A 27640-nucleotide genomic window follows, 5' to 3' on the forward strand; every position below is an offset into this window, starting at 1 on the left:
GAAAACCTGCCACTTAGTGTTAACTGGGATTCCTTAGTATTATTATTATTATAATGTTTATGTGTATAACTCGTTGGGGGTCATACAGTGAATGAGGAACGAGAGGTAACCAGGTTTGATACGAAGGAGGACAGGGTAACTCCAATTCCTTGGACTAATAGTTCAAGAAAGACTGATGTAAAACTATTATGTTCTAGGGTTTTGCTTGACAAATATAAAAACAGGGGTTCACAAACCAGCATTCAGTTCAGCTCTGGCTACCCGAGAAGACACATCAGAAGATAAATGACATCAAGAGATTGCAGTCATTCTCCAGATGCATAACAGGCCTTCACCGGCATCAGAGTAATGGTGTACCCTGAGATTATATTCTCTCTATTTCTTCTGCGGCCACGGAGCCTCTCGTGTCTGCAAGATGGTAGACTTCTCAAACATCTATTCCTCATTTTTTCTACCCTTTATCTCTTCCTTGATGGCGGCGAGGGGTTCTTTATAATACAAGGAAGTAGACCGATCATTCCCTTTCTTGGTCCGAGCTTGACTGCCTCCTACTTCCCAGGCTCTTTATGATTCCTAAGGATTATGGCTTCATCCTAAATCTAATAATCGTGAACCTACCGTGTGATTTTTCTGAACGATATTAAAAGTCAAGGAAAGCCCCTAACAAGTAAACATGGGAGAGTTGAAGAGGTTAAAAATAAAAGAAAGGTGCTATGACTCACGAAATCGTAATAACATGATTGCAAACAAACCAGGGTACGGGTGGGGTTAGAACCCATAGTAAGTGAGTTGTAAAACTTCAGGCCAATGAGTAAGCCACTGGGTCAGCTGGCCATAATAAGATTCATCCAGCTAGGTATATTTATACACCATGGGGAGGTTAATACAGGTCCAACTGTGACCACAAATATAAGTTTTTACAGATGAATCTCCCGCCAGCGTGGTCAGAGTGAGGTCCATGCTAATATCTCAGTGGTGTATAAATTTACCTAGTTGTATGAATCTTATTATAGCCAGCTGGCCCAGTGGCTTACTCACTGGCCTAGAGTCTTACAACTCACTTGCCATGGGTTATGATCCCACCCGTACCGTCGTTTTTAAGGTGCTATGATATATCTGTTGAGAGATTATTTTAGTCTTGATCTCAGAAACTGAAGGTATTCTTCCTTTCTCTGTGTTAGATATGAGTGTCAGGTACTTCTAGACGCTGTTTGATCCTTACCTGCTCACCATTTCATAAGAACATATGAAAAGTTTTTAAGTGTCAGTACCACGTAACACGTGTGTCGGTGGTGCTAAGCCTCCTTCAGTAGTGGTAGGCCTCCATCAGTAGTGGTAGGCCTCCTTCAGTAGTGGTAGGCCTCCTTATGTAGTGGTAGGCTTCCTTCAGTAGTGGTAGACCTCCTTAAGTAGTGGTAGGCCTCCTTATGTAGTGGTAGGCTTCCTTCAGTAGTGGTAGACCTCCTTAAGTAGTGGTAGGCCTCCTTCAGTAGTGGTAGGCCTCCTTCAGTAGTGGTAGACCTCCTTAAGTAGTGGTAGGCCTCTTTCAGTAGTGGTAGGCCTCCTTCAGTAGTGGTAGACCTCCTTCAGTAGTGGAAGGCCTCCATCAGTAGTGGTAGGCCTCCTTCAGTAGTGGTAGGCCTCCTTCAGTAGTGGTAGGCCTCCTTCAGTAGTGGTAGACCTCCTTCAGTAGTGGTAGGCCTCTTTCAGTAGTGGTAGGCCTCCTTCAGTAGTGGTAGGCCTCCTTATGTAGTGGTAGGCTTCCTTCAGTAGTGGTAGACCTCCTTCAGTAGTGGTAGGCCTCCTTATGTAGTGGTAGGCTTCCTTCAGTAGGGGTAGACCTCCTTCAGTAGTGGTAGGCCTCCTTCAGTAGTGGTAGGCCTCCTTCAGTAGTGGTAGACCTCCTTAAGTAGTGGTAGGCCTCCTTCAGTAGTGGTAGGCCTCCTTCAGTAGTGGTAGACCTCCTTCAGTAGTGGAAGGCCTCCATCAGTAATGGTAGGCCTCCTTCAGTAGTGGTAGGCCTCCTTCAGTAGTGGTAGGCCTCCTTCAGTAGTGGTAGACCTCCTTCAGTAGTGGTAGGCCTCCTTCAGTAGTGGTAGGCTTCCTTCAGTAGTGGTAGGTCTCCTTCAGTAGTGGTAGGCCTCCTTCAGTGGTGGTAGGCCTCCTTCAGTAGTGGTAGGCCTCCTTCAGTAGTGGTAGGCCTCCTTCAGTAGTGGTAGGCCTCCTTCAGTAGTGGTAGGCCTCCTTCAGTAGTGGTAGACCTCCTTCAGTAGTGGTAGGCCTCCTTCAGTAGTGGTAGGCCTCCTTCAGTAGTGGTACGCCTCCTTCAGTAGTCGTAGGCTTCCTTCAGTAGTGGTAGGCTTCCTTCAGTAGTGATAGGCCTCCTTCAGTAGTGGTAGGCCTCCTTCAGTAGTGGTAGGCCTCCTTCAGTAGTGGTATGCCTCCTTCAGTAGTGGTAGGCCTCCTTCAGTAGTGTTAGGCCTCCTTAAGTAGTTGTAGGCTTCCTTCAGTAGTGGTAGGCCTTCTTCAGTAGTGGTAAACCTCCTTCAGTAGTGGTAGGCCTCCTTCAGTAGTGGTAGACCTCCTTCAGTAGTGGAAGGCCTCCTTCAGTAGTGGTAGACCTCCTTCAGTAGTTGTAGGCCTCCTTCAGTAGTGGTAGGCCTCCTTCAGTAGTGGTAGGCCTCCTTCAGTAGTGGTAGGTCTCCTTCAGTAGTGGTAGGCCTCCTTCAGTAGTGGTAGGCCTCCTTCAGTAGTGGTAGGCCTCCTTCAGTAGTGGTAGGCTTCCTTCAGTAGTGGTAGGCCTCCTTCAGTAGTGGTAGGCCTCCTTCAGTAGTGGTAGACCTCCTTAAGTAGTGGTAGGACTCCTTCAGTAGTGGTAGGCCTACTTCAGTAGTGGTAGGCCTCCTTCAGTAGTGGTAGGCTTCCTTCAGTAGTGGTAGGTCTCCTTCAGTAGTGGTAAGCCTCCTTCAGTAGTGGTAGGCCTCCTTCAGTAGTGGTAGGCCTCTTTCAGTAGTGGTAGGCCTCCTTCAGTAGTGGTAGGCTTCCTTCAGTAGTGGTAGGCCTTCTTCAGTAGTGGTAGACCTCCTTCAGTAGTGGTAGGCTTTCTTCAGTAGTGGTAGGCCTCCTTCAGTAGTGGTAGGCCTCCTTCAGTAGTGGTAGGCCTCCTTCAGTAGTGGTAGGCCTCCTTCAGTAGTGGTAGGCCTCCTTCAGTAGTGGTAGGCTTCCTTCAGTAGTGGTAGGTCTCCTTCAGTAGTGGTAGGCCTCCATCAGTGGTGGTAGGCCTCCTTCAGTAGTGGTAGACTTCCTTCAGTAGTGGTAGGCCTCCTTCAGTAGCGGTAGGCCTCCTTCGGTAGTGGTAGGCCTCCTTCAGTAGTGGTAGGCCTCCTTCAGTAGTGGTAGGCTTCCTTCAGTAGTGGTAGGTCTCCTTCAGTAGTGGTAGGCCTCCTTCAGTAGTAGTAGTAAGCCTCCTTCAGTAGTGGTAGGCCTCCTCCAGTAGTGGTAGGCCTCCTTCAGTAGTGGTAGGCCTCCTTCAGTAGTGGTAGACGTCCTGCAGTAGTGGTAGGCCTCCTTCAGTAGTGGTAGGCCTCCTTCAGTAGTTCTAGACCTCCTTCAGTAGTGGTAGGCCTCCTTCAGTAGTGGTAGGCCTCCTTAAGTAGTGGTAGGCTTCCTTCAGTAGTGGTAGGCCTTCTTCAGTAGTGGTAGACCTTCTTCAGTAGTGGTAGGCCTCCTTCAGTAGCGGTAGGCCTCCTTCAGTAGTGGTAGGCCTCCTTCAGTAGTGGTAGGCCTCCTTCAGTAGTGGTAGGCCTCCTTCAGTAGTGGTAGGCCTCCTTCAGTAGTGGTAGGCCTCCTTCAGTAGTGGTAGGCCTCCTTCAGTAGTGGTAGGCCTCCTTCAGTAGTGGTAGGCCTTCTTCAGTAGTGGTAGGCCTCCTTCAGTAGTGGTAGACCTCCTTCAGTAGTGGTAGGCCTCCTTCAGTAGTGGTAGGCCTCCTTCAGTAGTGGTAGGCTTCCTTCAGTAGTTGTAGGCCTCCTTCAGTAGTGGTAGGTTTCCTTCAGTAGTGGTCGGCCTCCTTCAGTAGTGGTAGGCTTCCTTCGGTAGTGTTAGGCCTTCGTCAGTAGTGGTAGACCTCCTTCTGTAGTGGTAGGCCTCCTTCAGTAGTGGTAGGCCTCCTTCAGTAGTGGTAGGCCTCCTTAAGTAGTGGTAGGCCTCCTTCAGTAGTGGTAGGCCTCCTTCAGTAGTTGTAGGCCTCCTTCAGTAGTGGTAGGCTTCCTTCAGTAGTGGTAGGCCTCCTTCAGTAGTGGTAGACCTCCATCAGTAGTGGTAGGCCTCCTTCAGTAGTGGTAGACCTCCTTCAGTAGTGGTAGGCCTCCTTCAGTAGTGGTAGGCCTCCTTCAGTAGTGGTAGGCCTCCTTCAGTAGTGGTAGGCCTCCTTCAGTAGTGGTAGGCCTCCTTCAGTAGTGGTAGGCCTCCTTCAGTAGTTGTAGGCCTCCTTCAGTAGTGGTAGGCTTCCTTCAGTAGTGGTAGGCCTCCTTCAGTAGTGGTAGACCTCCATCAGTAGTGGTAGGCCTCCTTCAGTAGTGGTAGACCTCCTTAAGTAGTGGTAGGCCTCCTTCAGTAGTGGTAGGCCTCCTTCAGTAGTGGTAGGCCTCCTTCAGTAGTGGTAGGCTTCCTTCAGTAGTGGTAGACCTCCTTCAGTAGTGGTAGGCCTCCTTCAGTAGTGGTAGGTTTCCTTCAGTAGTGGTCGGCCTCCTTCAGTAGTGGTAGACCTCCTTCAGTAGTGGTAGGCTTCCTTCGGTAGTGGTAGGCCTTCGTCAGTAGTGGTAGACCTCCTTCTGTAGTGGTAGGCCTCCTTCAGTAGTGGTAGGCCTCCTTCAGTAGTGGTAGGCCTCCTTAACTAGTGGTAGGCCTCCTTCAGTAGTGGTAGGCCTCCTTCAGTAGTTGTAGGCCTCCTTCAGTAGTGGTAGGCTTCCTTCAGTAGTGGTAGGCCTCCTTCAGTAGTGGTAGACCTCCTTCAGTAGTGGTAGGCCTCCTTCAGTAGTGGTAGACCTCCTTAAGTAGTGGTAGGCCTCCTTCAGTAGTGGTAGGCCTCCTTCAGTAGTGGTAGGCCTCCTTCAGTAGTGGTAGGCTTCCTTCAGTAGAGGTAGACCTCCTTCAGTAGTGGTAGGCCACCTTCAGTAGTGGTGGGAGGCCTCCTTCAGTAGTGGTAGGCCTCCTTCAGTAGTTGTAGGCCTCCTTCAGTAGTGGTAGGCTTCCTTCAGTAGTGGTAGGCCTCCTTCAGTAGTGGTAGGCCTCCTTCAGTAGTGGTAGGCCTCCTTCAGTAGTGGTAGGCCTCCTTCAGTAGTGGTAGGCCTCCTTAAGTAGTGGTAGGCCTCCTTAAGTAGTGGTAGGCCTCCTTCAGTAGTGGTAGGCTTCCTTCAGTAGTGGTAGGCCTCCTTCAGTAGTGGTAGTCCTCCTTCAGTAGTGGTAGGCCTCCTTCAGTAGTGGTAGGCCTCCTTCAGTAGTGGTAGGCCTCCTTCAGTAGTGGTAGGCTTCCTTCAGTAGTGGTAGGCCTCTTTCAGTAGTGGTAGGCCTCCTTCAGTAGTGGTAGGCCTCCTTCAGTAGTGGTAGGCCTCCTTCAGTAGTGGTAGGCCTCCTTAAGTAGTGGTAGGCCTCCTTCAGTAGTGGTAGGCCTCCTTCAGTAGTGGTAGGCCTCCTTCAGTAGTGGTAGGCCTCCTTCAGTAGTGGTAGGCTTCCTTCAATAGTGGTAGGTCTCCTTCAGTAGTGGTAGGCCTCCTTCAGTAGTGGTAGGCCTCCTTCAGTAGTGGTAGGCCTCCTTCAGTAGTGGTAGGCCTCCTTCAGTAGTGGTAGGCCTCCTTCAGTAGTGGTAGGCCTCCTTCAGTAGTGGTAGACCTTCTTCAGTAGTGGTAGGCCTCCTTCAGTAGTGGTAGGCCTCCTTATGTAGTGGTAGGCTTCCTTCAGTAGTGGTAGGCCTTCTTCAGTAGTGGTAGACCTCCTTCAGTAGTGGTAGGCCTCCTTCAGTAGTGGTAGGCCTCCTTCAGTAGTGGTAGGCCTCCTTAAGTAGTGGTACGCCTCCTTCAGTAGTGGTAGACCTCCTTCAGTAGTGGTAGGCCTCCTTCAGTAGTGGTAGGCCTCCTTATGTAGTGGTGGGCCTCCTTAAGTAGTGGTAGGCTTCCTTCAGTAGTGGTAGGCCTTCTTCAGTAGTGGTAGACGTCCTTCTGTAGTGGTAGGCCTCCTTCAGTAGTGGTAGGCCTCCTTCAGTAGTTGTAGGCCTCCTTAAGTAGTGGTAGGCCTCCTTCAGTAGTGGTAGGCCTCCTTCAGTAGTTGTAGGCCTCCTTCAGTAGTGGTAGGCTTCCTTCAGTAGTGGTAGGCCTCCTTCAGTAGTGGTAGACCTCCTTCAGTAGTGGTAGGCCTCCTTCAGTAGTGGTAGACCTCCTTAAGTAGTGGTAGGCCTCCTTCAGTAGTGGTAGGCCTCCTTCAGTAGTGGTAGGCCTCCTTCAGTAGTGGTAGGCTTCCTTCAGTAGTGGTAGGCCTCCTTCAGTAGTGGTAGGCCTCCTTCAGTAGTGGTAGGCCTCCTTAAGTAGTGGTAGGCCTCCTTCAGTAGTGGTAGGCCTCCTTCAGTAGTGGTAGGCCTCCTTCAGTAGTGGTGGGCCTCCTTCAGTAGTGGTAGGCTTCCTTCAGTAGTGGTAGGCCTCTTTCAGTAGTGGTAGGCCTGATTCAGTAGTGGTAGGTCTCCTTCAGTAGTGGTAGGCCTCCTTAAGTAGTGGTAGGCTTCCTTCAGTAGTGGTAGGCCTTCTTCAGTAGTGGTAGACCTCCTTCTGTAGTGGTAGGCCTCCTTCAGTAGTGGTAGGCCTCCTTCAGTAGTTGTAGGCCTCCTTAAGTAGTGGTAGGCCTCCTTCAGTAGTGGTAGGCCTCCTTCAGTAGTTGTAGGCCTCCTTCAGTAGTGGTAGGCTTCCTTCAGTAGTGGTAGGCCTCCATCAGTAGTGGTAGACCTCCTTCAGTAGTGGTATGCCTCCTTCAGTAGTGGTAGACCTCCTTAAGTAGTGGTAGGCATCCTTCAGTAGTGGTAGGCCTCCTTCAGTAGTGGTAGGCCTCCTTCAGTAGTGGTAGGCCTCCTTCAGTAGTGGTAGGCTTCCTTCAGTAGTGGTAGGCCTCCTTCATTTGTGGTAGGCCTCCTTCAGTAGTGGTAGGCCTCCTTCAGTAGTTGTAGGCCTCCTTCAGTAGTGGTAGGCCTCCTTAAGTAGTGTTAGGCCTCCTTCAGTAGTGGTAGGCCTCCTTAAGTAGTGGTAGGCCTCCTTCAGTAGTGGTAGGCCTCCTTCAGTAGTGGTAGGCCTCCTTCAGTAGTGGTAGGCCTCCTTCAGTAGTGGTAGACCTCCTTCAGTAGTGGTAGGCCTCCTTCAGTAGTGGTAGGCCTCCTTAAGTAGTGGTAGGCTTCCTTCAGTAGTGGTAGGCCTTCTTCAGTAGTTGTAGACCTCCTTCAGTAGTGGTAGGCCTCCTTCAGTAGTTGTAGGCCTCCTTAAGTAGTGGTAGGCCTCCTTAAGTAGTGGTAGGCCTCCTTCAGTATTGGTAGACCTCCTTCAGTAGTGGTAGGCCTCCTTCAGTAGTGGTAGGCCTCCTTCAGTAGTGGTAGACCTCCTTAAGTAGTGGTAGGCTTCCTTCAGTAGTGGTAGGCCTTCTTCAGTAGTGGTAGACCTCCTTCAGTAGTGGTAGGCCTCCTTCAGTAGTGGTAGGCCTCCTTCAGTAGTGGTAGGCCTCCTTAAGTAGTGGTAGGCCTCCTTCAGTAGTGGTAGGCCTCCTTCAGTAGTTGTAGGCCTCCTTCAGTAGTAGTAGGCTTCCTTCAGTAGTGGTAGGCCTCCTTCAGCAGTGGTAGACCTCCTTCAGTAGTGGTAGGCCTCCTTCAGTAGTGGTAGACCTCCTTAAGTAGTGGTAGGCCTCCTTCAGTAGTGGTAGGCCTCCTTCAGTAGTGGTAGGCCTCCTTCAGTAGTGGTAGGCTTCCTTCAGTAGTGGGAGGCCTCCTTCAGTAGTGGTAGGCCTCCTTCAGTTTTGGTAGGCCTCCTTCAGTAGTGGTAGACCTCCTTCAGTAGTGGTAGGCCTCCTTCAGTAGTGGTAGACCTCCTTCAGTAGTGGTATGCCTCCTTCAGTAGTGGTAGGCCTCCTTAAGTAGTGGTAGGCTTCCTTCAGTAGTGGTAGGCCTTCTTCATTAGTGGTAGACCTCCTTCAGTAGTGGTAGGCCTCCTTCAGTAGTGGTAGGCCTCCTTCTGTAGTGGTAGGCCTCCTTAAGTAGTGGTAGGCCTCCTTCATTAGTGGTATACCTCCTTCAGTAGTGGTAGGCCTCCTTCAATAGTGGTAGGCCTCCTTCAGTAGTGGTATGCCTCCTTCAGTAGTGGTAGGCTTCCTTCAGTAGTGGTAGGCCTTCTTCAGTAGTGGTAGACCTCCTTCAGTAGTGGTAGGCCTCCTTCAGTAGTGGTAGGCCTCCTTCAGTAGTGGTAGGCCTCCTTAAGTAGTGGTAGGCCTCCTTCAGTAGTGGTAGGCCTCCTTCAGTAGTTGTAGGCCTCCTTCAGTAGTGGTAGGCTTCCTTCAGTAGTGGTAGGCCTCCTTCAGTAGTGGTAGGCCTCCTTCAGTAGTGGTAGGCCTCCTTCAGTAGTGGTAGGCCTCCTTGAATGAGATTGTTTTAAATGGCTCATTGGTCACGTTACAAAAAAAAAAAAAATTAGGCGCAATAAGTAACAAAAATTGCTACATATCTCTACAGGATGACTTGGATAAATTGAGTGACAGATGGATGATGGAATTTTATGTCGATAAACGCCATGTAATGGAAGAGTAATTGCATGAGAATGTTGAGTGATAAAATATTAAATATAAGACAAGGAGACGGACCTAGAAGTTATTATTAACAAAAGAATTGTCACGATGATTATGTAAACAAAACTGTAAGAAACTCGCCAGCGTATTTATAGATAGAAAATTAAAAAAAAAAAAAATGTTTATAACATATTAGGTTAGAATTCGAAAAGAGTTTGGTGGTGTGTTGCTCACATCTAAAAGGAACGTGGATAATTCAGAAGAGTCCAAAGAGCAACTAAATGGCTACCAGGGTAGATAAAAGCATTCTCAAAATCGCATCTGTCTGCGAGGTAATACAAGATTATAAGCCGCATAACACACATATGGGAGAGCACTAAACCCGTAGGCGTTATGCAGCGCCCGAGTAATGGGAGGTAATCAGATTTGATTCGAGGAAGGGGAGGGATAATGCGGATTATCAAGAGCATCGCCGTCAGGAAGACGCCTCATGAACGTCGCAGTGAGTCCCGGCGTGCTGGCTATAGATTATTTTTTATAATCATAGATAACGCTTAACCCGTAGGCCTACAGCTGCAAACAGTAGATTTTATCTTTTGGGTGAAGATATAATGATCATTGTGAATAACCCATACATGTTTAGTTATTTTTTATAAATACGGAACTAACTGGAGAAAGTTGTTGTATGTAATATGCAGAAATCACCGGGACAGGTGAGTGCTACGACCCTCATACCCGAGTGTGACACCAGTCTGTTACATGTTTTACACTGGCAGGATTATTGGTCTCTTCTGTCACAATGACTGAAAATGACAGGTATATTTTACTGCTACTACTTACACCCAGTGTATACTACAAGCTTTTGAATGTGTCAGTTCTTACCTTTGTCGTGTTTTAATTCCATGATGAAGTGGGTTAGAATACTTCCATAAGTCATGCATGTCGTAGAAAGCAACTAAAATGCCCAGTAACAGGGGCTAGTAATTCCTTTATCAATTACTAAAAAGACAACGAAGCTAATTATTAAGTTGGGATTTAATGTGCATGGCTATATTAGTGAACATTTTTTCATGAAAGAAAAGGAGACGGATGTCTTAACAGGCACAAGAATTACTATGAATAAGAATAAAAAAAGATTAAATCTGGTGTATGAGAGAAATGGAGCAAAATAAGTAGCGGTAATATTAAAGAATCAATTGTGGAAAGGAAGGCGGGGGTGGGGGGACAAGTGTTTAAATTCCATAACTATGTGGAAAAAAAGAGAGGCTATGAGAACTGGTTTTGGTTTATAGTAACTGTTTATGTTTCTGGGGACGAGTGTGTAGAGGGAAAGATTTTGAGAGATGTTAAATGAATGTGTTCGGAGTTTTGATTATTATTATAAGGATAACTAAGTGCTAAACCCATAAGGGTCATACAGCGCTGTCCAAATGTTATAAACCCAATATTATTGTTCTCAACTGGGAGACTGTTGTTGAGGACTCGGTAGGTAAATTTCTTGTGTAAAGGGGTAAATGATGCAGGCCTCTAATAAATTACATTTAGAAATGGGTTAAACTTATTTTGAGGAATGTTGACCCCCGAAACCCTCTCCAGGTATAAATTTGAGGCCTGGTCATGGACCAGGCCGTGGGGGCGGTGACCCCTGGAACACCCTCCAAGTATGGTGCGGGCAATGACAGCTTGCTAGACTATGCATTGGTAGATAAAAGGCTGATAAGTAGACTTCTGGATGTTCATGGTTTTCGAAGAATAACTGATATGTTAAACCATTATTTACTTGTACCTAGAGTAAAAGACAGGCGTATAAGGAGAAAGATATCAGTAAGAGAGAAGTGAAAGCGGATGAATTAAAGGAGACAGTAGGAAATATAAGCAGTTAACATATTATGATAATCAAAACCGAGCACCAACTAGGAGCAGTTAGCATAAAAGTGGGGTAGGAGGAGTACAAGCAATGAGGTCTAAGTTATGGAGTAGATTAAAAAAATGCAGCTCTAGAGTGCGCAGCAGAAGTTTATTATAGGAGGGTCGGTGTGGATATGAAGATGGATACTTAATTGAATGACAAGAGGGAGATAACGTTGGCACAGTTTAGTTTAGTATGTTTATTATGCATCCCATACCCATCCTGTGGGCGGTAGTCAAAAGATTACAGATGTACATAATGGGTCCAGGGACTGGACTCCAAAGTTTTGATAGCTGAGCAAGTTACAAAGGTAATGAACTCCAGGTAGATCTGGTCACAATCATGGTAAGTTACAATGTAAAAAAATGTATAGTAAAGCAAAACATATGGAGAGAAATGAGTGTAAAAGGAGAGCCTGTAAGAGAATGGGCGAGGGATTATTACAATCATGGGGGGAGCGCTAAACCCGTAGGATTATACAGCACCTGGAAGGGGGGGATGAAAGGTATTCAGGCTTAATTCAGGGAACGGGAGCACAAATCCAGTTCCCTAGATCAAGAGCCCCTCACCAGGGTTAAGGAATCTCCCTAGAGGTGTGAGGGATTAAGAAACTTGAGAAAACCTGGAAAGCTAATGAAGTGAATGGACACAGGACGTATCATTGTGATCTGCTGCTTCGCAGATTGTAGTTCTCTTGCGATCTAGTGTCTGGTTGGGTGGCTGCAGCACTAACATTTCTGTCATTTGTCCAAGGTGTCACTGCTTCACCTCACCTGTCTATTATAATAAAAAAAGCGCTAAACCACAAGGGCTATACAGCTCACCTGTCTATAGTATACAAGTTTCTCTAGACACGTTTTGTACTCACATAAAGAGTGATGACCAGATCACATCAGTTCCAGGCCGAGGGACTGATTATCTCAAACTCCTGATCTTCAACCATTCTTTTCTTTATTGGACTGAGGAAGCCGCTGGTTGGCGAAACGTTTCCATATTAAAAATACCCACGTGTCTAATTCATCAGAGGTCATGCCAGATGGCTACCCATGACTCGCCGGAGGGTTACCTAAATGCCCTTAGACGATCCAATTTCCATCAGGCGAGTGACAGGCCATACGTCGCTATCAATGTCAGTTACAACAAGGCAATAGTTATTAATTTTCCTCTCGCCTAGGAGCTGAGGTTTACAAGATATTCCCACTAAGGGCAAAAAGCAAGAGGATGGGGGGATAGAGGTTAGTTGATGGGTATACCTGGAAACTTTCGGGGGTCAACGCCCCCCGCAGCCAGGTCTGTGACCAGGCCTCATGGTGGATCAGGACCTGATTAACTATGCTGTTACCGTTGACCAAAGCCCGGCTGGTCAGTTATTGACTTTAGGCGCCTGTCCAGCGTTTTCTTGAAGACAGCCAGGGGTCTGTTGATAATATCCCTTATGTATGCTGGGAGGCAGCTGAACAGCCTTGGGCCCCTAACAGTGTTCTCTCTTATCGTGCTAGTGGCGCCCCTGCTTTTCATTGGGAAAGGGGGGAGGGATGTTGCATCGTCTGCCAAGTTGAATTAGATACAAGGAAGGGGAGAAGTCCAATTAATCAAAGAGCCCTTCATGTGAGTATTCCCTTAAAGGGAATACTTCCACGAATTTTTTTCTTTGCAGCACTTAATACATTTTAACTATGTAAATGTAATTAACACAAGAGCTAAACATTATTAAGGGTAATAAAATGCATTCTTCACAGTTAATTTTTTTATAAAAGGTATTGAAAGTTAATTTTATTAATTCAGACAAATACTATGAGAGTAAAAATAAAATGCAACCAGTTCCACAGAAGTAATTTATTTTGACGCTTCAACACTGCATCAAGACACTAGCTTTTTTATATATTAAAATCAAAGAAAATTTATTTACTATCCGGTTTCGTGCGAATCCTATTTACAAAACCAGACCACTAAATACATTTAGCCATCTCAAAAACTCAAATTACTATTTTCTGTGTTGTATATATTTTAGATTAAAACTGACGTTTCCTCTCCTGAAGGAGAAAAAAAAACCCGCCAAAACTCAGATACACCACAACACAGAATTATTTTAATTAAATTGCAAAGTCCAATATCAACAATGCATGAACACCGTACTTATGCCACCATTTTCCTGGCTTTTCCACGGGTAACCTATCTTTTAAATATAGACTATATATTTTCTTTTCATTATAAATTGATTAGAAATTTATTTTAGCAGAGAAAACGATAGTACAGTAACCTTCGTTAAAATTTACATAGTAAAAATATGGCTAAGGTTACCATATAAAACCATACAAATAACATGGTGTTAAATTTAAAATCCTGAAGTTGTGAAAACGTAGGTTAATAGGCTACGCAAGACTGGCTTTATAGAAAAACTATATACATAAAATATTGCACAGACAAACAATGTTTATATGTATTTATAAACCCTTACAAGTTATCACGTTTCACAAGCATCGGGTCACGAGTTACACAGTGGAAATCAAAGAAACGTGTACCAGTTTTGTTATATCACAAGGAGTTGTTTAAATTAATGTAAGCAACTGCAGTTGCCTTAGGAGAACCAGTCACGATGGACTAGACACGTAACTAAGAATAATTTCTAGTAACCATATAAAAAGTTTTATGATATTATACAGTGATAGCATTATGAACATGAGGAGACCAGTGAATATACAGTTCAAGACTCGTTACCCAAATTGCATGTCTGCTTTCAAGAATACTGTTTTACATAGTTCCTATCCCTAAATTATATAAAAGATAATTATGTACAAGAATGCTACTTTTAAATGTCAGTGCACCCACTACATTCTAAACAGCATTTTTTTTAAATTTATATCGCAAACAATAGTTTTTATGGATATTTTCGACTTTTGCTACATTAACTAAAATTTGCTTGCTCTAAAATTTCAATACCTTTCAACAACTGCGACATAATATATTGGTCATTTGAGAATATGAACGGTAGTAGCAGAAGTTTAATGTGCACTACATTAACCAGAAAATGTTTGGCCTAAAATTTCAATAACCGCAACATGGAACTGTTCCTTTGAGAAAGGGAACGGCAGCAGTTTAATGGATGTATTGTGTTAGATGTGCAGAGTACTAGACCAGAGTAGTTAATTTTGAGGTTTGATCAAAGAAATGCTATTCAAGGGTTGGACCATAAGACAACTTAGGTCATTGAAGTTTGTGGGTGAAGAGATATTATGGATGAAGCTAATCCAAAGTGGAAGGTCTTGGGATAGTTATCCAAAGTTCTCGAAGTGATGAATGAAGTATGGTAGACGACGACCCCGGTTCACCTGCTCACATGCTGTGCTCACGCTCTTTGTGAGGGGATTAGGACCACAGCTGAATACTCCAATTTTAGATACCTGAAAATTTTAAATATATTAATAATACTTTTATAAAGGAACATGTACCGTGAAACTGAAATTTTTGAACACAAATGCTGCAAAAAAAAAAAAAATACTTAATAGCATTTTCTTTCTTTCAACACACCGGCCGTATCCCACCTAGGCAGGGTGGCCCAAAAAGAAAAACTGAAGTTTCTCTTCTTAAATTTAGTAATTTATACAGGAGAAAGGGTTATTAGCCCCTTGCTCCCAGCATTTTAGTCGCCTCTTACAACACGCATGGCTTACGGAGGAAGAATTCTGTTCCACTTCCCCATGGAGGTAAGAGGAAATAAACAAGAATAAGAACTAGAAAGAAAATAGAAGAAAACCCAGAGGTGTGTGTATATGTGTGTATATATATGTGTAGAAGTACCAAGACGTACCTGAAATCTTGCATGTTCACGAGACAGAAAAAAGGACACAAGCAATCCTACCATCATGTAAAACAATTACAGGTTTCCATTTTACACTCACTTGGCAGGATGGTAGTACCTCCCTGAGCGGTTGCTGTCTATTAATTACATTGTATTATTCAAAACAAATTAACACATTAACTAACAGAACAAATATAGGTGTAATAACTTCCAAAATAGTGAAGCAAAAATTTTTTTTTGCGTATCTTTCAAATTGTAATGCAAGGATGAAAGTTTCCAAAGATATTCTTTTATGGTCATTCTTCAAATTCAGCCACTGAGTCACCTGAAAATTAAAGATGGTGGCCATTCTTTCCAAGATTGCTGCCATTTTATTCAGACCATCCATTACCTACAAAATAACTGGCAGCGATCTCCGATTTATCTCGAAGAACCCAAGACTATCAGAATATTGAACTGTTTATTAAGAGGTTAAACCAATTGAAAATGCCTTATAAATTGATAACAATGACAAGAATACTTACTGTAAGTGCTAAGTAGGAAAGTTTTTTTTTTTTCTGAAATTACATTCTACTTCACAGTCTATCAATGAAGGTGCAAGTAGCCATGTTCACGCTAACATATCTATCCACCCTTGACAGATACAGAGTTAATCAAAAAGCATGATGAATCATAATGTGAATTCCACACAGTGAAGCTGTTTATTCAGCCAAGCTGCTGCAATCAATGAAAAATGCAAATGAAGTCTCCAGAAGTCAACACTGCACAATTCTTTGACTGCTGGATGACTGAAGAGGCTATTTATTCAGCAGTCACTTGAATTCGTGTGTATAATTTAACACAGTTTAGATATCAAATATGTAAGACATGGTACATCCAATTCCAGCCTGGCTATGGCATAAATTTTTAAAGTACAAATGCTTTGCAAAGTACATTATTCTTTACTTTAATCAGAGGGAAGCGCTAAATCAACAGGGGTCATATAGCACCTAAGGATTGGAAGGCATTTAGGTTTGATCCAAGGAGAAAAGGCAAGCACAACTAGGATGGTGAGACCATCCCAACTCAAAGAGAATGGTAAAATGTGCTGCCTACCAGGAGGGATCTCTGAAGTCTGGCAATTGTCCTCCAGTCAGGGAAGAGTTTTGCTGATGGGATTAAGCAAGGTGATATGTGGTAGGTATATTGCATTACTCTTCCACCTATCACTAGTTACTTAGCAAAACTGTGGTCTGCCCTACATAACATGATATGTGGTAGGTATATTGTATTACTCTTCCACCTATCACTAGTTACTTAGCAAAACTGTGGTCTGCCCTACATAACATGATATGTGGTAGGTATATTGTATTACTCTTCCACCTATCACTAGTTACTTAGCAAAACTGTGGTCTGCCCTACATAACATGATATGTGGTAGGTATATTGTATTACTCTTCCACCTATCACTAGTTACTTAGCAAAACTGTGGTCTGCCCTACATAACATAACTATGAAGGAAGGTTCTTTGATGTAGTGAGGAGACTCTTATCTATGGAATTGGACCTGTGCTTCACTTCCTTTAATAGTGTCAATGTTTTCCATTTCCCCAGGTGCTGTATGACCCCTATGGATTTAGCGCTTCCCCATGAATATAATAATAATCTACATAAAATAATGCAGCTGTACGTGTCAAGAGTTTGGTTACCAGAATTAATTTAGTGACAAAAATAAAGCACAAATATAGACATTAGCAAGTATTTTGCACACACATCGCCAGTTAGGTAATTTCATTGGAAAAAATGGCTGTCTTTTGGATTTAGGTTGGGTATTAACTAAATTCTCAGTATTGAAAATGGACATTACAGAAACTAGTGGCCATCTTTGCTCAAATGGTTCATCAGCTTAGAGCAATGGCCCACTGACAATGTTCATTCCAATTTTCATGCTTAAATGGCCATTTTAAAAGATAATTCTGTTACCATGAAATTTAGGAGTAAATAATGTTCCAAAAATTTAATACTTACATAACTATGTTTCTTCTGTACGAATTTTAAGAATGACGTCATGTCGGGGCGACCAAAATGATTAATAGCTTTGAGCCCCGTAAACATACTTCGCTTGCTTAGTCGTTGGAAGTGATTCTCACATATGTACTGAAAAAAAAAGTTATTGGTAAATACATTTGAATTAGCGCGCACAGTTCATTTTTTGTGGTCATCCTCTTCATAAAAGTGCAAGTATTATCAAGGTTATCTGTTTCTGACATGTTCCATGCTGGAGTTACTTTGCCTTAAGTGTATTTCAAGCCTTATCCTTCCCAAAACTTTTCATACATCTCGAGTTTTTAACATGACAAACAGTTTTGCAAAATCACAACACTATCAAAATACTAAAGTCAGTAAAAACTATTAATTTTTTTTATTAACACATCGGCCGTTTCCCACCAAGGTAGGGTGACCCGAAAAAGAAAAACTTTCACCAACATTCACTCCATCAGTCTTGCCAGAGGTGCGCTTATACTACAGTTATAAAACTGCAACATTAACACCCCTCCTTCAGAGTGCAGGCACTGTACTTCCCATCTCCACGACTCTAAGTCCGGCCTGCCGGTTTCCCTGAATCCATTCATAAATATTACCCTACTCACACTCCAACAGCATGTCAAGTCCTAAAAATCATTTGTCTCCATTCACTCCTATCTAACACGCTCACGCATGCTTGATGGAAGTCCGAGCCCCTCGCATATAAAACCTCCTTCATCCCCTCACTCCAACCTTTCCTAGGCCGACCTCTACCCTGCCTTCCCTCCACTGCAGATTTATATACTCTCGAAGTCATTCTATTTTGTTCCATCCTCTCTACATGTCCGAACCACCTCAACCCCTCCTCAGCCCTCTGGATAATAGTTTTGGTAATCCCGCACCTCCTCCTAATTTCCAAACCAAGAATTCTCTGCATTATATTCACACCACACATTGCCCTCAGACACGACATCCCCACTGCCTCCAACCTCTTCCTTGTTGCAACATTCACCACCCATGCTTTGCAACCATATAAGAGCGTTGGTATAACTATACTCTTATACATTCCCCTCTTTGTTTCTATGGACAAAGTTCTTTGTCTCCACAAGCTCCTTAGTGCACCACTCACCTCAGTGCACCACTCGTCAATTCTATGATTCACTTCATCTTTCATAGACTTATCTGCTGATACATCCACTCCTAAATATCTGAATACATTCACCTCCTCCTTACTCTCTCCCTCCAATCTGATATCCAGTCTTTTATTACCAATTTTTTTTTATCCTCATCACCTTACTCTTTCCTATATTCACTTTTAATGTTCTTTTACATACCTTACCAAACTCATTCGCCAAACTCTGCAACTTCTCTTCAGAATCTCCCAAAAGCACGGTGTCATCAGTGAAGAGCAACTGACAGCTCCCACTCTGTGTTAGATTCTTTATCTTTTAACCCAGCACCTCTTGCCAACACCCGAGCATTCACTTCTCTTACAACCCCATCTATAAATATATTGAACAACCACGGTGACATGACACATCCTTGTCTAAGGCCTACTTTTACTGGGAAATAATCTCCCTCTCTCCTACATACTCTAACCTGAGCTTCACTCTCCTCGTAAAAACTTTTCACCCCTTTCAATAACCTACCTCTTATTCCATACATTTGCAACATCTGCCACATTGCCCCCCTATCCACCCTGTCATACACCTTTTCCAAATCCACTAAATGCCACAAAACCTCTTTACCCTTATCTAAATACTGTTCACCTATGCGTTTCACTGGAAACATTTGGTCTACACACCCTCTACCCTTCCTAACGCCTCCTTGTTCATCTGCTATCCTACTCTTCGTCTTTCTCTTAATTCTTTTAATAATAACTCTCCCATACACTTTACTAGGTATACTCAACAAACTTTTTCCCTATAATTTTTGTACTCTCTTTTTTTACCCTTTGCCTTTATACAAAGGAACTCTGCATGCTCTCTGCCAATCCCTAGGTACCTTACCCTCTTCCATATATTTATTAAACAAAATCACCAACCACAGCAGAACTATATCCCCGCCTGTTTTTAACATTTCTATCTTTATCCCATTATCCCAGCTGCCTTACCCCCTTTCATTCTGAACTTCCCCCACACTCACAACTCGCTCCTCTTCACTCCTACAAGATGTTATTCCTTCTTGCCCTATACACGAAATCACAGCTTCCCTATCTTCCTCAGTATTTAACAATTCTTCAAAATATTCCCTCCATCTTCCTAATACCTCTAACTCTCCATTTAATAACTTGATGGCTACCCCAAGGCTTGAAGATCTTATTTTTCGTTTCGACATGATAATAACAAGTTTCATTGTATTATGTACAGGTTATTTGTGTATCAATGATGAATTCTAGGTAAACTTGTGAGAATAATGCTCCTACAAATTAAAAAAAAATATACATATATACAAGGTACATATACTGTATAAACAAAATACATTTACTGTTCTTACCCACATTATGTTCAAAGAGGCATATAATATAAAAGATAAAATGACTTACAAGCATAGTAGTTCGAAGATCAAATTTATGGAAGAACTGTGTAATGAAAATGTGCATTTCCAAGACATTAGTTACATCCTTTCTCTCAACATCCCGTAAGACATCAATGAACCACTCAAACTGCCGGTGTGTTGGACAGATCCACAGGAAGTATACCTGAAATAACATTGGAATTAAATTTATTTATGCTGTATTGAGACATCAGGTAAATAAATTACCAAAAAATTATGCACAATGATGTTAGTAAACTGTTGTGAAATTAAACAGCAAAATACAATTCATTTATGAAAATGTTCTGTGAATGAATTTAAACCAAATCATAAAAAACGATAATGAAAAATATGTTAAATGTAAACAATAATATAATCTGAGTTACAACCTTTAAAACAATGATCGAAGAATTAACGTTAAAAAAAATGTTCATGAGATGAAAATATTTCAAGTAAAGGCATAATAAAGTTCAGAAAGTGCTAATAACCTTTTTACAGGCCACACCCGAGTATCTGTTGGTGGAGGTGCCGAAGACAAGATCATTAAGAATGGATGCATAGGGTGTGACTCCAATGCCACCTCCAACCATCACTGCAACTTCAAACTTGTACCAGTCTTGGTTTCCACCACCAAATGGACCCTCTAGACGTATCTATGAAAAGTAAAGTTTTACTGCAGGCTTTATAATGTGCATGTTCTTATAAATTAAAGCTGCCTAGTCAACATTTTTGGTTTCTGGGGAAATGGGATCAAGGACTCTGGTATCTGTAGTGATCTACTGTGTCAGGCCTTAGTACAGTGTAATGTGTCCTTACTTACGAATTATAAAGGGATATTTACTGCAAGATAGACCTTAAAGACCTCTAATATAATTAGGGCTACCTACCTACTTGGGCTGCTTGCAAATTAAAATTTATTTACACAGTTACCAACTGATTTTTGCCAAAAAATGTTATACTTTAAAACCTATTGAAATGCAGATATAAAAATTATTCATGAATACATACATTATATTACATACAAACATATATACACACATACAGTATTTAGAAAATTAGACCTGAAGTAGGTTGAAGAGTGCTTCTGAGCTCTAGCCTTACCCTAGGGGGATTTTCCTCATCGTGAATATAGTTGTGAGGATCGAAGAACTTCCTAAGCTTCCACGTCCATGGCCCTTGAGCTTTTATATGGCAGGAAAGGAAATTCTCGTGTGGTGCAGAAGTTAATGTAAAGGAATGGTATTCAGTCTGGCGGAAGGCTGTACAAGAAAGTCGCACCCAATGTCCACTCAGATACTTGAAGTTTGGTGGTCTGAGAAAATTAATTATTATTAATTACAATGCCTGCGCTGTATTACCCTCGTAGGTTCATTATAATTAATGACAATATACAGTAATAGTCGAGTGAAAGGGGCTAATAACGGGATGGTGGGCTTAACCAATTAAAAGATTTTAATTTTGTTTTTGGGATTCATTATCAAAAGACGAATTATTAGCTTGAGCTTTGCATAAAAGCAACCAAATTATGCAAGAAAGCCAGTTTAGCTATCAATCACTTAGAGCACTTTCAATACACATTTGCAAAGTGTGTACAATTTTCACATCCTACCTGTAAAATTTGATCTTGACTACATCAGATGGTAACAACTCTGTTTCAATAATGTCAAGCTCCATGTATCGTGTACGAAGACTGATGATCTTGTCAAGTGTGTAGATAATACCAGGACCAACGAAGAATATCCAGAATCTGAAACAAACACTGATTATATTAGAACATTTTCATAGATTGTTTGAGGCTCAAATATTCTCTCTCCCTCCCTCCCTCCCTCCCTCCCTCCCTCCCTCCCTCCCTCCCTCTCCCTCTCCCCCCCTCCCCCTCCCTCTCGTTACAATCACGAATATGTGAATATCATTTACTATCGACGAGTAAAGGATCAAAATATAAAGTTTTTCAAACTTAAGTTGACATTAGCAGTAGCGACCTCGGTCAACGAATCAAACTTATCTAGTTTTAGATACCACTACAACATTTCTAGTGTACAAACCGTTCTACTCTTAAGGCAATATGAGGTTTTGGAAGAAAAATTACACAGATGCCACAAAGTATCTGAACTGAGAATTATAATTTATTTATATTAGAATCATGTGTATGGAGAACGCAAAGCCGTCCAATAGACGCTGACACTGCAGTTGTTAGAATGTTAGAACATCGTCACTTGAGCAATAGGTGCAGATGAGCTTGTCTAAAATATTTCAGGGAGAGGGAAACAGGGGCGCCTTCATGCTATAAGAGGACTTTTGATCCAGGGTAATTAAGCTCCCTTCTCTCGACTGTCTGATTACCTCCCAATTTCCAGGTGATGTATGACCCCTATGGATTTAGTGATCGTATGATTAAACACATCGGCCATTTCCCACCGAGGCCGGGTGACCCCCCCCCCCCCCAAAAAAAAAAAAAAAAACACTTTCATCACATCATCATTCACTTCATCACTGCCTTGCCAGAGGTGCGTCTACACTACAGTTAAACTGCAGTATATCAACACCCTCTCGTTCAGAGCGCAGACACTGTACTTTCCACCTCCAGGACTCGAGTCCGGCTTGCCGGTTTCCCTGAATCTCTTCATAAATTTCACTTTGCTCACACTTTAATAATAATAATTCATACATGAGATAAACATGTCAGTCTTCAGAATGAAAGGTTTTAGTGGAAAACGCTTCCTTGTAACAGTCTGAATAGGAGAAACTATTTTAGTCTTCAGTGTCTGAAATAATTTAACCAAAAAGGCCATCTTATATCATAGAGGTGGTCATGCGGGAGTTAAACCATATCAGTCTTTAGTGTCCTAAATATCCGAGTCAAAATATACCATCTTTTAACACGAGAGAAAACATGCAACAAATAATTTACATCATCGTTCAAAGTATCTGAATTTTTATTAACAAGATTCAATCTTGTAACACACGAGACTTCATACAATTCTGTTTCCTGACGAACCTTACCTCACCTAACCTCATAGAACAAGTGCCTAGGTTTGCAACCATCCTAGGCCCTGTAAGAGATTAGGGAATACATCTTACGGCAGAGGAACCTTAAAAAATAAGATGGATATGAGCAGTGTTTGAAATACGAGGCCCAAGAACAAAAGGGGACATAACGTTGAAACAATTTCTAGGGACGTTAAGCGAAACTTCTTCGCTCTTACGGCAGTAGGGATATAAATGAAATTGATTGATTGTGGTAGTTGAGGTAAACACTTTACACAGCTTTAAAATCAGAAATGACGCCAGAAACCAGTAATACATTGAGGCTCAAGAGGTGTGGCCAAGAGCTAATGCTCCATACAAGCAAAAATAGTGGAAGTGCATATTGTTGAGAATTAACGTGTGCATACACTGAAAATTATGTATATAATAAAAGACAACGTGTCTATTAATAAAGTTTGTAACAGATAGTAACTATCCATCCATTTTTTTTCACGGGACAGGCTGCGACTTCACTATACATGTCTATAAGAAAGAGATAATAGTAGAGGTTATTGTCGTGAGGTTATTTAGATATAACATTTATTTACTAAAATTGCGAGAACAGTTAAATCTAAATCCGAATTTCACTTAAAGAAAAAAAAAATTACCCACCGAGGGGCTCCAGTGAGGCGAGCCAGACCATGGAGGAGACTGAAGATATAAAGGAAGATATATAACTGATGTGCTGCCCAGAAAAACTTGAATGCTTTCCTACGAATCATTGGATGAGCGAAGATGAAGATAATGCACATGATGACGAACAGGATTACACCAGTCAGGCCTAAAGAAACAAAGCGCATTTACAGTTAAGAAACGACTCATTTTATATCACAAATTATAAAAAGTGTTTAGCTTCGGAAAATGCCGGGCAATGTAAAATTTCAATTCTAAAACCATCTTAAGCTTATAAAACAAGTCAATTAAAACTTACTTTAATATATTGTACAATGGACTCGAGATATTTTTGCTACAGTCGAAGATTAAGTAAAATCACACAGCTGAGCTGGTAATCATGGAAACTATAACACCACACCGCACCAGACTATTACAAACCTAAACATTGGTTTTACTATTTATCACTGTCACTATTCTCACTATTATTTGCTAAATAATTGCCAACTGACAAACTGACTACTACTCTGCTGCTCATTCACACCGAGCATAACCGCACACCTCTTACCTGCCTTTATTACCTCCTAGAAAATAACACATTTTAGATTTATTTTAGTATATAAAGGCTCAGCAGTAGCAACTTAACATGCATCTCTCACAAATGAAAACAGGCACACAAGACAGTTATCAAAAGTTGCCACACATCTGTTATATGCCTTTTACAACCTGTCACTTGACATTATGCAACAATATTAAAAAGAATGGTAACATACACACCAGTTAAAGTTTGGAAGAGCCAGTAACCCACAGTAGGTTTCTGATCCGAGGCAAATGCTACTTCTTGAGTCAGACACCTTAAATTTTCAACGGGCTGGGTTGACACATGGTAAAAATTAACCAGATGGCCAACCGTGTGTAAAATACTGAAGAAGAGTGCTGTACATGCTACAATCTTGTGGAACTGCAAAAGATATAAAATTAATTAGTCAGAATGCTGACATTAATACTTATATCCAGATACCCATATTTGATTCTTTAGGCTGTGATCGTTCATTAGGAATAAATTTATCTTCATCATCTGAGTGTAGCTTTTGTACAACTGAATCTTATTGCCTATGTTGCTGCTCAGTATAAGTAGAAGTGAGAACGAGTATTATACAGGTAGAGCAATTGCTCTGCAACACCAACCTGTATATGTGAATCAAGTGGAATATACTGCTGGACGCTGAAATCTTTAAGCTTGGTAATGAGGTTCCTGGACATGGTTAGTAGTAGTAGAGAGTAGCAAAATGATAGGGAGGCGGCAGCTCCACGGGTAATTGCAATTCCAACTCCCATGATGTGTCGTAGGTCAGTGTGCTCAGACATGAAGGAGTAATCTGTAAATACAGGTTTAGATCACTCATTAGCTAGATATTTTTTTATTACAAATATATCTGAATATAAACTAACAGCACGCAGACTTTATTAATTAGTTAAAAAAAAAACACTTACGGATAAATCGTTCACAGAAGAAAGCAATTGTAAGGACATAGAAGACAAAGAGGTAGAAGACGTTTTGACGATTGGCTTCAAGGAACGTGGCTATTGAATCATACTTCTTGAAGACCCAGTGACGATTCTTTTCCCTGATCTCAGAAATGTGGAAGCTGGTCATCCTAGTGGAGAGAACATCACAAAAGTGTTATTATAATACTTTGTATAATGTAAATATTAATCTGAGCAAAATTTAACAGACAGCCAAGGAGCAGTATAAACCAAATATTAATCTTCCCTACGGGAATATTACTTACGCACATCATATCTACCAACTGTATTATAATTCCCATCTAAGGCTAGAAAATTACAAATCTAACAAGGTATTAACTGTGCATTTATCTTTTCTACAGGATAGTTTTTAATTATTAGTTTTGGAGAGCAATGAATGGTGACAGCCGCATTACTTTTCGACTACAGTATGTATTTCTCGTCTTAGTTTCCCGTATCCTGAAATACAATACCAACAAGATGATAAACACAAGACATAATAAGCAGAACATGTTATCACCTCTGTATTCAACTGATGAAGCTTGTTGTACAGGCTAAACGTTTCGGCATTAACAATACGTATGTTGCACACGCGTCACCTTCCACTATTTTTACCTTAAATTAACCTGGAGGATGTACTGATATATAACCACCATCCTGCTTTACCCTGTTATTTCTTAACTTAAACTTGGTGGGGATGACCTGCAACTTGATTAAATAATTCGGCTCTAAACTGAAACCTTAGGGTTGCGAGCCGACTGGTCTGGTTTCAAGTCCGTGGCAACGTATCAGCAAGTTTCTTTACACCCATATTCACCTAGCGGTAAAACCAGTTACCTGGCTATTGTGGGTGGTATTCTAGGTAAAATTATTTATACAAAATGTATGAGAAACACCACTTCACGTTAAAAGTATTCAAATGTTGTATTCACAAAACGTATCTAATATACGGTAATTATGAAAAAAAAGTAACCTGGACCGGCTTCCCCCCAACAACTCCCACCCACGAAACTAAGACCTCGTGCGTCAGCCTGGCTCATGGCTGGGTTTTCCCCATCCCTCCTCCCCCAGCTCTAAAGAATCCATCCCTTCATCTCTCCAACTTCAGTGGTGACCTCAAAGGTCAACAGTGCCACCTAAACGAGCACATTTTAGTAAAAATATTTTACTGGAAAGCTCTCCACGATGCGCCCGTAGTTTAGTTAATTATAACTGAGATAACAGTAGTTCCAGCCCTGTTGCAAGAAAACCCTTAAAATCCTGTAACTAATAAATTCTTGGTGGAATGTCTGACTGTCCTCACTGCCCTATCGGAGTCTCCCGGCTCAGGCTGACATTTTATTCCCTCGTATATAAGATTTCGTTCGGATTTTTAACCCTAGAGGGTTAGCCACCCAGGATAACCCAACAAAGTCAGTGCGTCATCGAGGACTGTAAATTATTTCCATTGGGGTCCTCAATCTTGTCCCCCAGGATGCGACCCACACCAGTCGACTAACACCCAGGTGCCTATTTGCTGCTAGGTGAACAGGACAACAGGTGTAAGGAAACGCGTCGAAATGCTTCCACCCGCCGGGAATCGAACCCGAGCCCTTCTTGTGTGAAGCGAGAGCTTTAGCCACCAGGCCACCACCCACAACCATACCACCCACCACCACAACCCATCTTCGTGTGAGCTAATATGAAAGTGAAAGAAACTAGCTTTTGTTCTCATAATGTAACTCGTGCAAAAATTATTTTTCATGATGTGTAAAACCCGTGAGGGTCATTCAGTTATACGATGTAATTGAGGCTCGATCCTCCGTCCGGCTGGTATCAGTCAGCCTATTTAGGAAATCACCACAATTCTCGCACAACTGGATAGCAGCACATGATAGGTGTTCCCACACTAACTCTTAAGAAGGTAACAGCACATATTGGTATTCCTACGATGTAGCTGATATAGAGCAGAGTAACTGAACACTTGTTTCTATCATGTAACTCGTTCAAAACTGTGAAGTCGCACACTGTTGAGTCTTCCAATTTAAATTATATATATATATATATATATATATATATATATATATATATATATATATATATATATATATATATATATATATATATATATATATATACAATAAGATCACAGTAAACAGATATTACAATATGCAGAACAACCGCTGTGAAAAAATAGTGAACTTCCAAGTGCTTTCGTGATTTCTCCCATTATCAAGGGACATTATCGTGATTTCTATCATGAGGAAGCACGAAAACGCTTGGAAGTTTACTATTTTTTTACAGTGGTTGTCCTGAGAGGAGCGACTTTCACTGCTGAGGTCCAGGGAATAAACTCTGGATTTTAATATAACAAATATTTAACCTAGGTAGTAGGTTGGTAGACAGCAACCAACCAGGAGGTACTACCGTCCTGTAGTAGTAGGTTGGTAGACAGCAACCAACCAGGAGGTACTACCGTCCTGTAGTAGTAGGTTGGTAGACAGCAACCAACCAGGAGGTACTACCGTCCTGTAGTAGTAGGTTGGTAGACAGCAAGCAAGCAACCAGGAGGTACTACCGCCTTGCTAAGTGAGTGTAAAGCGGAAGCCTGTAATTGTTTTACATGATGGTAGGATTGCTGGTGTCTTTTTTGTCTCAAACATGCAAGACTTCAGGTACGTCTTGCTACTTCTACTTACACTTAGGTCACACTACACATACATGTACAAGCATATATATACACACCTCTGGGGTTTCTTCTATTTTCTTTCTAGTTCTTATTCTTGTTTATTTCCTCTTATCTCCATGGGGAAGTGGAACAGAATTCTTCCTCCGTAAGCCATGCGTGTTGTAAGGGGCGACTAAAATGCCGGGAGCAATGGGCCAGTAACCCCTTCTCCTGTATACATTACTTAAGTTAAAAAGAGAAGCTTTCGTTTTTTCTTTTTGGGTCACCCTGCCTCTGTGGGATACGGCCGGTTTGTTGAAAGAATAATTGTTATATATATATATATATATATATATATATATATATATATATATATATATATATATATATATATATATATATATATAACAATTATTCTTTCAACAAACCTAATCACATAGGCTGGAAGTCTGTATGGAGGTAAGTCCGGGGATCAAGCCCCCTTTGAGGCCGGTCCACGACCAGGCCTCCCGGTGGATCAGGGCCTGATCAACCAGGCTGTTACTGCTGGCCGCACGCAGTCCAACGTACGAGCCACAGCCCGGCTGATCCGGCACTGACTTTAGGTATCTGTCCAGCTCTCTCTTGAAGGCAGCCAGGGATTTACTGGTAATTCCCCTAATGCTTGGTGGGAGGCAGTTGAACAATCTTGGTGGCCCAAAAAAAATAACAAAAGTTTCTCTTTTTAAATCTAGTAATCTATACAGGAGAAGGGGTTACTAGCCCCTTGCTCCCAGCATTT

The 27640-nt window shown here is 42.1% G+C and overlaps 1 protein-coding gene across 1 annotated transcript in view; it reads right to left on the reverse strand.

The window, feature by feature from the left end:
* Positions 1–12530: 12530 nt before the first annotated feature.
* Duox (dual oxidase) overlaps positions 12531–27640 on the reverse strand; it is a 120034-nt gene continuing 104924 nt past the window's right edge. Inside the window, exons 16-25 of the mRNA XM_053772807.2 lie at positions 24180–24343; positions 23874–24064; positions 23463–23646; positions 22686–22854; positions 20656–20793; positions 20148–20358; positions 19535–19699; positions 19057–19212; positions 16515–16643; positions 12531–14110 (exon numbers count right to left, since the gene is read on the reverse strand). Of these exons, the coding sequence (XP_053628782.2) occupies positions 13982–14110; positions 16515–16643; positions 19057–19212; positions 19535–19699; positions 20148–20358; positions 20656–20793; positions 22686–22854; positions 23463–23646; positions 23874–24064; positions 24180–24343 (1636 nt within the window). The 3' untranslated portion in view covers positions 12531–13981. The remainder of the gene's footprint in view (positions 14111–16514; positions 16644–19056; positions 19213–19534; positions 19700–20147; positions 20359–20655; positions 20794–22685; positions 22855–23462; positions 23647–23873; positions 24065–24179; positions 24344–27640) is intronic.

This window comes from Cherax quadricarinatus, chromosome 9 (assembly GCF_038502225.1).
Source record: "Cherax quadricarinatus isolate ZL_2023a chromosome 9, ASM3850222v1, whole genome shotgun sequence".
Taxonomy (NCBI): Eukaryota; Metazoa; Arthropoda; class Malacostraca; order Decapoda; family Parastacidae; genus Cherax; species Cherax quadricarinatus.